General features: G+C 47.5%; 1 protein-coding gene and 1 pseudogene across 1 annotated transcript in view; both read right to left on the reverse strand.

Annotated features, from left to right (window-relative positions):
• LOC127192954 (40S ribosomal protein S19-like) overlaps positions 1-12,103 on the reverse strand; it is an 877,505-nt pseudogene that overhangs the window by 153,554 nt on the left and 711,848 nt on the right.
• Dscam (DS cell adhesion molecule) overlaps positions 1-12,103 on the reverse strand; it is a 574,658-nt gene that overhangs the window by 110,797 nt on the left and 451,758 nt on the right. Inside the window, exon 17 of the mRNA XM_051150389.1 lies at positions 11,783-11,853. Coding sequence (XP_051006346.1) covers positions 11,783-11,853 — 71 coding nt within the window. The remainder of the gene's footprint in view (positions 1-11,782; positions 11,854-12,103) is intronic.

The following is a 12,103-nucleotide window of genomic DNA, read 5'->3' on the forward strand; positions in this document are numbered from 1 at the left end:
ACAAGGGCCAAGGCAGTGGCCGCAAACTTTGCAGAGCTCTCTTGTGGGAGAGGCCTGTTCCAGCACCTAGCACTGGCTGCACGCCTGATTTTCCCTTGTGTTGATCCCTGTAAGCCTGTGATAGGAAATTAACAACTATAACTAATAATAGAGAGATAATAGAACTAGGTCAATCTGTTGTCATAAAGATCCTTTAAACGTACAAATTGCTTATTTCTGTAATTTTCTATTTAATGTTGTCAGGTCGTGGCTGACATGGTAATGAGAGCTATGCAAAGCGGAAGTCACAGGCAGGGCGACTTCTGCACGAGCGCGTCTTCCCTGGCCTGACCTCCTCACCCTTTGCAGTGCTTCCACCATGAGCCTGAGTTTCTCAGGACGTCGGCCACATTTAAGTGTCAGGAGAGTAAGTTGGACACTGAGGAGCCTGCGCTCCAAGACCTTAGGTCAGGCTGCTGTGGTCAGCCCGACTCACTGATGGGAAGACAGCTGGCGTTGGTTGTGTTAGCACACGCACCAGAGAACTCATAACTAGCTGCCTAATGCCTACCAACCATCTTCTGTCTGTCTGTCTGTCTGTCATCTATCTTTTTAATCTATTTGTCATCTTCTATGATCTATCATCAGTATACCATCTATATATTATCTATCTATCTACGTGTTATCTATCTATCTATCTATCTATCTATTTATCTATCTAATCTATTTATCACCTATTGATCTATCTATTTATCATCTATCGATCTGTCTATTATCTATCAATCATATATCTATTTATCTATCTATTATCTATCTATCATCTATCAATCTATCTGCCTGTATCAATCATATATATATTTATCTATCATCTATCACCTATTATCTTCTATCAATTTATTTTCTATAAATTAATTATAAACCATGAATCTAGACCTCTCAGGTTATATAAACCTTTCTGAGTCCCTAAAGAGCGAACAGTGCTGAGGGAGAGGGAAATAAACACAGGGACCCTGGAGGCCGGTGGCAGGTGGGATACATGGCTGTGAGGTCAAGGCTAGCGGGCAGCAGCAGGCGAGGCCTCTGAGAAATGGTCCATGGATACAGAAGCCAGGCTTGTAAGGGCAGCTTGGGCTCAGCAAGTGGAGTTGTAGATGTGTGGGAAAAACTAGAAGGAAGGGGAAGCGAGAGGGTCCCTGCCGGCACAGGAGTGACACATAACGGTAGTGGTGGGTGGAGTTCCGGGGCAGAAGGAGTCCCTGAAAATCAGCAGCTCATGGAGAGGGGCACAGACGAGAGAACAGAACGATACTGAGTGGGAAGACAGCCTGGCCGGGCTCCGCAGGCACTGTGCGCAGCCTGGCATGCTCCCCTCCCAGCCAAGCCCCAGGCTGCCGGCAGAATGCAGTCTATCTCACAGGGAACAGCGTTTCCTTCATTTATCTGTAACATTTTAAACTTTTAATTAATGCGCAAAAGCTGCACGGGCTCATGGAGGCCTCTCCGAGCAAATTTCTTCCTGCGTGGTTTCCATGGGGACAGTTGCTGTCCTCGTCCTCCAGGCTGTTTGAACACTCCTGTGTGGCCCCACGGCTGAATGCCAGCCATGTTAGCTGTTTTCTATTTCAGTGGGTGCCAGGGCGAGACCCCAATGCAGGAGCCCACGCCTGCCTTGCTGTAACATTGAAGGGTTTGCTGCTCATTTTGTTTTCAAGAACACCTAAAGATTTTTAGAGTTTTAGCCTCAGAGCCCAACGAGCTTGCTGCACCACACCTGCTGACTTGCATGTGTAACCTCTAGCTAGTTAATAAAATTAACTTCCCTGTAAAAGCCATTATATATAAGCCAATTTTACCAACAAAGAGATTTATCTTATTTCATGTAGATTTTTTTGGTAATTATCAGATAAGTGACTCAAGTATAAATGATAATTTTTGCAAATTAGATTCCTATCCATTAAGTACCCTCTCTAATTGTTCAGCTGGCTCCCTGCAAGGCTTCAAGAGAAAACCAGTCCAAACTACAGGACAAGGGCCATAGGGCTAGGTATACAGTGGAGCCAAATGCCCATAAGAGGACAATGTATCCAGAGCAACTGATTTGAATCCTCCCGGAAGCAGCTATGGCAGCAGCTTGCTGACTCATCCATCAACACCTCAAACCTTGGAGGGCTGGTCAAGCTTGCCATCTGCACCGGCAATCGTCCCTCTCTCCTTTGAGTGGTCAGAAAGATGCACCTGCTCAGTTACAAGATTCTGTTTAAAATAAAAGCAACATTGTTGCACAATTTCAAGCCAGTTTTTAAAAAGGGCTTCCGAGACCACAGTCTTAGCTGATTGACATTTGAAGGGAGCGAGGAAGGGTCGCTCTTTCCTATGAGTGTGGCCACTGGCAGGTTCTCCACATCCCCTCTGATGACCTCATACCCCTGTGCACGTGGGCAGCAGCAACTGCACTTAGTCAGTTAAAAGTCATATAAGAAAGCCATGAAGCTGAGAGAAATATGATGAGGGTCCTGGAGGAGTTAGGAGAGGGGTAGATATGGTCAAGATATATTGTATACACATATAAAATATTCAAAGAAAAATGGAAATTAAAATGATTTTTAAAAATTAAAATGATAAAAAAATCTACATTTTCTTAGAAAAATCTATATTTCTCTCCTTATTCTGGAAAAGCAGGTAATTTTCTCATTTTGTGCTTCTGCAAAATAGTGTGCAGACTCATTACTCTACTTTGTTTTACTACAGGAGGCTAAGGTGAGTGTCCTGTGTGGCTTGTGCATGTTTGCTGTGGTTTCTGTCCAAGGCGAGACTGTCCCTCCTGTATCCTTTGTTTGCAGTCTGCAACTTTTGTGTCTGACTTTTCTTATTTGATTCATCAGTAGGATCACAGTCTCCTCATTGCTTCACAGTTTCTGAAAACAATTATGTTGATACTTGATTTTAGTTAATTGCTCTCCCACATTCATATTATTGCTTTGCAACTTATTTTCAACTGCAAATGCTGTTATGTACCTTTGCAATCTAATTTTCCCATTTTTAATCTTATCTGGGGGACTCAAGACCCAGCAGCAGATGACTGCATTGTTGTTGTTGTTGTTGTTATTATTATTATTATTATTATTATTATTATTATTTATTGTTATTTTAAGACAGGGTTTTTCTGTTTAGCCTTGTCTGTCCTGGAACTCACTCTGTAGACCAGGCTGGTCTTGAACTCACAGATTCGCCTGCCTCTGCCTCCCCAAGTGCTGGGATTACAGCTGGGATACAGGTACCCAGCTGACTGCCTTATTTTTAAAGGCTGCATTTCCGGTAAGCAAGGATTTTTGCTATTAATCTATTAGAAGTAGGTTAGCTTAAGAGGATGTGTTTATTACATATGTCCTTCTCCTAAGCTTTGGACAAGCTCCATGCTTTTGCCTCAAGACCTTTCCTCAGACTTGCTTCAGCCAGGAGCCATCTACAGTGCTTGTCTGCTTCATAGGAGCTGACTTTGAGCCTGAGTGCCAGGCCTTCTGGGGACATGGGAGTTCAGGTGGCCTCCTCTCCTGCCCACGTCAGGGTTGCAACATGGCAGCAGGAAGGTGTGGTGCTGGAGAAGCAGCTAAGCAATACGTCCTAACCCATAGCTTCTGGGGGGGGGAGGGGGGGGGGGGAGGGGGAGAGAGGGAGAGGGAGGGAGAGCCTGGAGCCCTGATTGGGCTCCTGAAACCTCAAAGCCCACCTCTAGTGACACACTTCCTCCAACAAGTCCACACCCCCTAATCCCTTTCAAGTAGTGCCACTGCCTGATGACCAAGCACTCAGCTCTATGAGCCTAAGGGGCTCATTCTCATTCAAAGCAGCACACTGATGAGGAGAAACCTGTAGGCTTACAGGAAATCCCACCCGGCAACCACTCCTCTTAAAACATGTTAAAAGCATTAGGCGCTGCGATTTCATAGGTGAGCGACACCTTTTCACATTTTATGGAATCCCTCTGAAGGTCCTGTACTCTGGGGCAGAGATCACATTTGCCGCTGTGCTTCTGGTGACAGGTTAATTATTTGTCCGTGCTGAATTTCCTGCCCCATCCCCCCACCCCGCTTTGGATCTAGTGACACCCGATGTCCTTGCATTTATTTACTTCTCTCCTTCATTGCTCTCTGTAAACCTCCAATCCCTCTCCAGCTCTCCCCCCCAGGGCCCTTCCTTCCGATCTCTCAATCCCTTCCAACCCCCCGCGGGCCCCACCCAGTTATCTTTAAGAACCCCTCTTTGATCTCCATGACAACAAACAGTACCATGTCAATCCATTAGTATGGCTTGCCAGTGACTGCATTCTATGTATCTCTCTCAAATTTTCTTCATCCATTGAAGAAAGAGAGAAACAGCAAAGAGGCAGGGCTGTGGAAAGGCTCACAGCTCACACCATCACAATGGAGGCTGGTGGCAGGCAAGCCTTCCTGACACATCCATTCCTCACCCCTTCCCTCCACAGAAGTGTTTGAACAACAGTGTTTTCTTCTGTGGTTGGGGGAGTGAGTCCCTTGGGAAATAAATTGAAAAGTTCTCTAGATTACTGGGAATTCCCCCAAGATGCGTGCTGTCCTCTTCACTCTTTCATGACTGGGTGGCAGCTGTCCCACTCACTTGAGTGCTTCCCCCAAATGCCTGCTCCATGCTCCACAGGCACAACAGCCCCGCAGTAAGGTGATTCATAAGCTGGGCATCAGACTGGGCAAGCACGAGCGATGCCTACTTGACATAAGGCTCTGGGCACAAGGGATGTGGCCATTACCGCCTAGTGTGAGGCTCACACCACTGAGGGCTAGCCCAGGGCACCATGAGAGGGGAAAAGGGGGCCAAGGAGAAAAGTTGCCCAAAGGGTCAAGAAGACTGTCAGACAAGAGGTAGTTCACCCGAGCCTAGGGGGGCCTAGCAGTGATGTGCAGTGGCACAGTGGCACACAGCTGCACCCTGGGGAGAAAACACAGGTGACCGGGGTACAAGGGCTCAGAGTGACTCTGTGGTGAGGAGTTTGTGGGGGGTCCTGGGTTTCAGGATGACAAGAGGATACTGCCAGGCGTGGGTGTTGGGAACTAAAATCAGAACCCCTGCAGGAGCAGCAAACTCTGTTAAAAATAACCCAGGCTATTGTCTTTTTACCCTCACTCAAAGGTGGAAATTGGGGAGGAGGTCCCCTTCTGTCACAGACCTAGGGGAAGGGAATAGGGTGAAAGAGGGAGGGAGGGAGGAATGGGAAGATACAAGTGAGGGGATAACAATTAAGATGTAATCTGAATAAATTAATTTTATAAAGGTGGAAATTCCACATGCTTGCAGCAGGGCTCTCTGCAGCCAGGTTGGGCTTCTAATCCTGCCTTCTACGCCTGAGTAAGCCTTACAGAGCTTACTATCCTCGCCTCCCACCTATACCTGGGTAACAGGCAGCCCTAGACTAAACTAGAGGTATTTCAGGCATTAACACAAGGTAGGGGATAGGGGAACAGAACCTCAAAAAATATGCCAGATAAGCCACAGTTTGCCCCCTCAGGAACGTGACTGAAGCCACCCAGCTACAAAGATGGGAGGTGTGGCTTATGTGCGGATCTGCTGAAGCGGCTGGATTCTCCCTCCTCTCCGGTCGGTTCTTCTTTCTCAAAGTGAATGAAGATGGGCTACTTGATTTATTTTTATACAAATAAACCTTCCAACCTGGTGGGGCAGACAAGCTTGGCACTATATATTTCATGATGGTAAAATCTATCATCTGATATCTAAGTATAAAACATCTTATTATTCATCTTGAGTCCGGGCGCCTGCCCATGCTGGAAGGCTTGCCAAGAGCGGGGGAGAGGACTGGGGTCCTTGAGGCCGGCTTGTCCTGTGGCTGAGCTAAGCTGGCTTTCCTGAGGGTGGTGGAGGGACGGAGGCCTACAGTACCTTCCCCTAGGCATGGAGTGGAAAGCAAGGTGGCTCCTGTTTCAAGCACACACAGTATCTGTAAGGGAGTTCCTGACCCAGGTCTCTCTGCGGTATACGGAGGTTTCCCTGGGAAAGACAAGTATATGAACGTTTTTACATGATGCTGAAGGATGTCACGGGGTCCATGCATTTCTTCAACGAATACTCATCTCCTTCTTACTGAGGGGTGAATGCTCACAGAGCCTGTACTTCCTGGTCCACATCAAGGGTCCAGAAAACTCCAGCCTGCTGAACGGGGATGAGGATGGCTTTGAAGCCAGTTCCTTGTCTTGTTGAAGGGGAAGAGGTTAGACCTGCTAGTACACGAAGGGCTGGCAATCCCTCACCTATCTGTGAGACAGGTATGCATTTTTAATAAGGCACCCATAACTCCAACCGAACTGGTGGATTAATTCATGAAAACGAAGCAAACTTGTAATCTTTTCATAGCCCGAAGACTAAGGGAATGGCTGAAAAAAATTAAATAAAGTGTATTTCAAGACAACTTCTGTTTTGTTTGTTTTTTGAGACAGGGTTTCTCTGTGTAGACTTGGCTGTCCTGGACTCACTTTGTAGACCAGGCTGGCCTCGAACTCACAGAGATCCACCTGCCTCTGCCTCCCAAGTGCTGGGATTGAAGGTGCCACACCACCACCCAGCCCAAGACAATTTTTTAATTTCAACTTTCATAGGAGAAAGGAGTGTTGACCTGGGTTTATAATTTGGAAATAAAATGCTAGTAGGTTAACCCGAACGCATATTTTCTCTAGCTTCATCGTGTTAAGCGACATTTACCCCATGAGGTTGGGGCTCATACTTATTATGGCTTGTAGGCATGAACTGCCCACATAGTGGTCCCCAGACCGACACCTGCCTGTCAACTTCCAGATTCTGGGCAAGTCTCTCTGATGGATGTGAGGATTAGTCTTCACTCACACTAGCTATATCCAGTGCCTGGGATACATGACAGGGCGGGAGGGAAGTCCAGCGTGGTGCCAGGAGAGGGCGAATGCTCAGGACCATGGCTGCCCAGGCATGCAGTGAAGCCTAGCCACTTTCTCAGTGTGCCACAGCTTCCTAGCCAGAGGATGGAGGAGGCGCATAGAGCCTGACATTTATTAACCGTTTACTGTGCTGCCATCTGCAATATGTGTCAACTGGTGCTGTCTTCCCTGTGTGTGGATCCATGCCTGAGATATGATGACACTGACTCACAACACTTGTCACTGGGGTAGGGGTGGGGGTGAGGGGGCCTATTGGAAAGCATTCTTCTGATGACAGGACCCACTTCAGTGTTGCATAGAAATCACTTAGAATTTCACGTAACAATTCTGCCATGGTGTCTGATGCTGAGGAGGAGACACTAGTAGGACTACCCTGAGGGTTACACTGTGAGCCATCAGCTCACAACTGCTCTGGGCGTGCTAGCAAACTGCAGCAACTGAAAGGGGGATTGGTTCAGAGACAATCCATAAAGAGTTCTCCTTTGAAGCAAAGTTTTACAATTGAAATAACTTTTTCTGTCTTCAATTGCAATTGCTTGAGATGTCTAGAGCAACTATTTCAAACACTGAATGTTTCCTTAATGAGTTACTTTGGCAAATGCATGTGTCACACACACACACACACACACACACACACACACACACACAGACACACCTAGTCCCAGCATTCAGAGGACTGAGGCAGGAGGATAGCAAGGCCCAGAGTAGCCAGGGCTTTATGATGAGCTCAAGGCTTGTCCAGGCTACAAGGTGAGATGGGACTCCTGGTCTCAAAGATACAGAAGAAAGACAGACACTTCAGGAAATAGATCAAGGCAGAATTTTCAGGGGGAAAAACCCCAAAGAATGATTTTGATGTATTCTACCAAACAAATGCTGTTCTTCAGATTTTTATTGTCCTTTCTGATTTTGAATCTGATGCGCACCTGTGACCTGCAGGCAAGCCTCTCCCCTCTAGCAGCCAAAGCGGAGCTAGGAAGATGATGTTATTTATTTCCCTGTTAGCTGGACACATGCTGTGTTCTTTGCTTTTACTAAGGACATGCAGGAGCACAGCCCTTTCTACACACTGTCCTGCCTTACACAGTGCAGCGGGGCCAGCTCTTGGATGGTCCCCTGTGGGCGCACAGCTGTGATCCGCAGCCATCCGTGTGCTGTGAATGCACAACATATCTGTGACCCTTGTAGCCTTTCAGCGCATTACAGTGGAAAGCACGTGAGGTGGCACAGCCCTGGCGTCCGCCATGCTCCGTGCTCAGCATGAGTTAGACCTTCACGCGGCCCTCCCACAATGCACTTTGCACCTGAACAGTGTGGTGTCCTCTCCTTGGCTGCCTCTAAAGCCCGTGATGCTCCTGTGATGCTTCTCGGAAGCTCCTGTGCTATGAACAGAATACATGGCCTAGAGCAGTGGCTCTCAACCCTCTTCCTACTGCTGCCACCCTCTGCCATGTTTCCTCATGTGTGCTGATGCCCAGCCATAAAGTCATTTTTGTTGCTACCTCATAACTGCAATTTTGCTGCTTTTATGAGTTATAACATGACATCTGATATGAAGGACATCTGATCTGCAACCCCTGTGAAAGGGCCGTCTGACCACTGAAGGGTCACAGCCCACAGGCTGAGAACCACTAGCCCAGAGGCTCCTTCGCTCCACCTCACAGGTGCGCTCCCCTCTCCACTCTCTCACTTACTCCCCTCCCTCCCTCCCTCACTTCCTCATGAACTTACTCCCTCCCCTCACTCGCTCGCTCGCTCCTGCACTCACGTACTCACCCATCTGCTCATAAACACACTCATCCATTCACTCTCTACTAGCTCACTCTTTTACTCCTGGAGCCCCTGACTTCTTCATTTACCCACCATGAGATGAGCAAGGCGCACTGTTTCTAAAGAGCCCACGGAGCCACAGAGGAGGTGCACAGGAGATGGGTTGTGCAGTGAGTGTTGGAAACGTCATGAACAATTCCATGTTGGGGGTTCGCCTCTCTTCACTGAGAGTCACGCGCAACTAGAGCCTTGAGAATCCATCGCTGGGCAGAGAGGGGGCATGGTGCCCTGTGATGGAAGACACCCGGGATCTGAGGGGTGAGGGTGACTGGGGAGTGGGGGTCCTAGCCATAGGGGTAGTGATGTCGGAGGCCTCAAGTGTCTATGGGATTGGTCATATCCTTGTTTCATGGGCAGCCTCAGCTAGACATGAAAGTTTAAGATCTGACTGGTTTCTTTGGCAAAAGAATTAATTAAAACAAAAAGGGAAAATAGTTTGTTTTGAAAACAGAGACTCAGCAGGAGGGCTACTTATGAGATATAATTATATCTCTTATAATTTATACTTCATATATACTATATATATATATATATATATATATATATATATATATATAACTTATAATTTAAAGTTTTAATGCCTAACTCTAGCATCATTGAAAAGCTATTAGGGTGTTCTTATTGTTTTAGGGATGTGAGCTCTAAAATGGCTGTTTTCCCCACTCAAAGCCAAGAGCTCTCCTCTCCTCTGCCTCTCTTTACCTACAGTGCGCACGTCTTACAGTCCTGACCAGCTGCCCCACGGTGGTGAGTGAGTCCTGGTCTCAGGCTCCCACACATTTCTGTGCCTCAGCCCTGACACAGCGGCTCCCTCTCTGGTCGATTCTGTCCCCTGTCCTTTCTCACCTTTCCCTTTCTTCTTCCTCTGAGGCTCTTTAAACAAAATGCCATGTCCTGCGCTCCATCATCATAGGGAGGTGTGTTTGATAGCACACACACACTGTCTCTGCGTGTCCCTCAGATCAGCCCACGGCTTGCCTGAAACAGTCATGCCCTTTAAAGTCTCCTGTGTCCTCAGGTGGAGGAGTAAGCTAGTCTGCCGGAGTCCCCAGCAGCCACACCTCACGCAGAGTGGCTGATCGCCAGCATGCCTGTTCCTCTGCTCAAGGGCTGGCAGTGGCTGCCTACTGGCAGGGCTGTGCACCTGCACAGTGCCTGGCTAGAGGGCTTAGGAAAGCCAGGTGTGCTCTGCCGCCCACGAAGCCGCCATCTTATTGGCTCTAGGAAGAACTTTATCTGTAACGCACGGATTTTGGCTGCAGCTCCCTTACACTGGGACACAATTCAAGGCTCCAGACGTTTCCAGTTTTAGCTACATGTGGTAGTTGATAAGAGGATAGATGCGCCCTTCATACAGGGCCCCCCCGGGGGCTTCCCCCACCCCGGAAAAAAAAAAAAAAACCTCTCAGGGCCGCGGTAATATCTGGCCCTATCCAGTATCTAAATAAAAGTGGATCTATAGAATAATTGGCCAAAACTACACAGCCTCTATTCACAGCAGACCGAGCCAGCTTTCTGTTTGTAGCACGGCTGGGATGTGTACGGGGTTAGGGCATGCTGAGAGCCTTTTATTGTACAGTGTGTGGTGCTCACAGGAGTGGGCTGGCCACAATGACTGAGGAGAGCTCAGTCACACCCCCAAGCCACATGGTCTGTCATGCTGCCTGCTGCAAACACAGCTCATTGGCCAGGGATAAAAAAAAAAGCTGACACATGGGGACTCCCTGCGTTAATCCGTGTTAATACCTGAGGTGGCATGTGCTCCCATAGTGGAGACCAACTTCTCCTACACATGTTCATCTTTTTATGACAGGGCCAATAGGAGAAGTAAGAGAAAGGAAAGAGCAGGAAAGGGAAGGGTGGGGAGGGAAGGAAGGGGAAGAGGGAAAGGGGGAGGGGCGGAGGAGCCCATGCTTTGGCAGTAGGCACATCATCATAGAGACATGGTTCATTAACAGTTCCCTTGATGAAGCAGTATCTGACCCATGTATCCATTGCCAAGCACATACCCACGGAGGTGGCTAGTTTCCAGTGCATCTCACCCACACGTAGGTGCCATGGCTTGCGTACTCAAAGCACTTGTGACAAGTTTGCACAAAAGACAGACACCACCATCTCCTTTACTGACAATGTCTACCTTAGAGGAATGCTCTGCCCCGGCTCAGACTTGCCTCTCCCCATCAGTGCAGCCCATATCAAGCTAAGCAGCAACCAGTCTGTATGTACAACCACAGTCCAGGCCAGGCCAGATGCTTCCAAAGCTCATGTCTGTGGTCAGGAAACCCGCCTGCTTTCTTGAGGGCATGACCAGCTAATACTAGCACAGTGAGGTTTCTCTCCTTCCCACCGCTATGCACTGCGGACCACACAGTGCTGCCATCACGCCTAAGAGGCGCCGAACGGTTTGCTAACGTAATAACACTATAGCCCTCAGTCAGGGGTGTCAACTTCACTATGTGCATGAGACTGACCCTAGGGACCTCGATCAAATTCTAAGGACAAAATAAGTAATACAAGGCAACTTCATTCTTTGGAGAGAGATAATTTCCTATAGAGGGGTTTAAGTTACGGGTATTAAACATGCTTGTGCCATGCGTTTTAGTAGACGATAGACTAACTACACATGTAATGATCATTTAAAGGATTTGAGTGTTTATAGTATTTAGAAGTGTCACAGCCAGGTTAGTTTGTGTAAATACATACCATGATAATTTCCTAATGACACAGCTACCCAAGCACATATTTCTCAGCATGATTCCTTATTATCAAGCAATTATGGCTGTATTGGAACACACACACACACACACACACACACACACACACACTTTATCTATATACAATACATGTATACATACATACACACATGTGTGCTCTTTCTCGCTATATACACACATATATCACAAATCTAATTTTGAAAAATAAACTTTTTATACAATGTTATTATCTTGGCATCATGACATGAGTAATGATGCTCACACACTAAGAGAGGTGTCAAAACCACATGTGTTGGCTCAGTTTACCTTCCAGGTTACCCTGATGCTCTGAGACGATGTGGGCTCCAAGTGAACTTCCTGAGGTGGGCCATCAGGAGCTGTAGGGACCAGAACCACACGGGCAGGTTAGACAATATTTTCAGAGCAGGACACAGCTGCTGACCATTATATCTGCCATACGGAAGTTTGTTCTCAGGAGAAGCAGGCGAAAGCAGCTGTGGTCATTATGTGGGATTTACCTTCCATTTTCTCAGGGGCATGTGAATCCTGGGGACCCATCACTACACCCGTCAAACTTAGCATGCCCAAGTTAGAGGAAGTAACAGGTAAGACACATGCATGTCACAC

The sequence above is a fragment of the Acomys russatus genome, chromosome 8, assembly GCF_903995435.1.
Source record: "Acomys russatus chromosome 8, mAcoRus1.1, whole genome shotgun sequence".
Taxonomy (NCBI): Eukaryota; Metazoa; Chordata; class Mammalia; order Rodentia; family Muridae; genus Acomys; species Acomys russatus.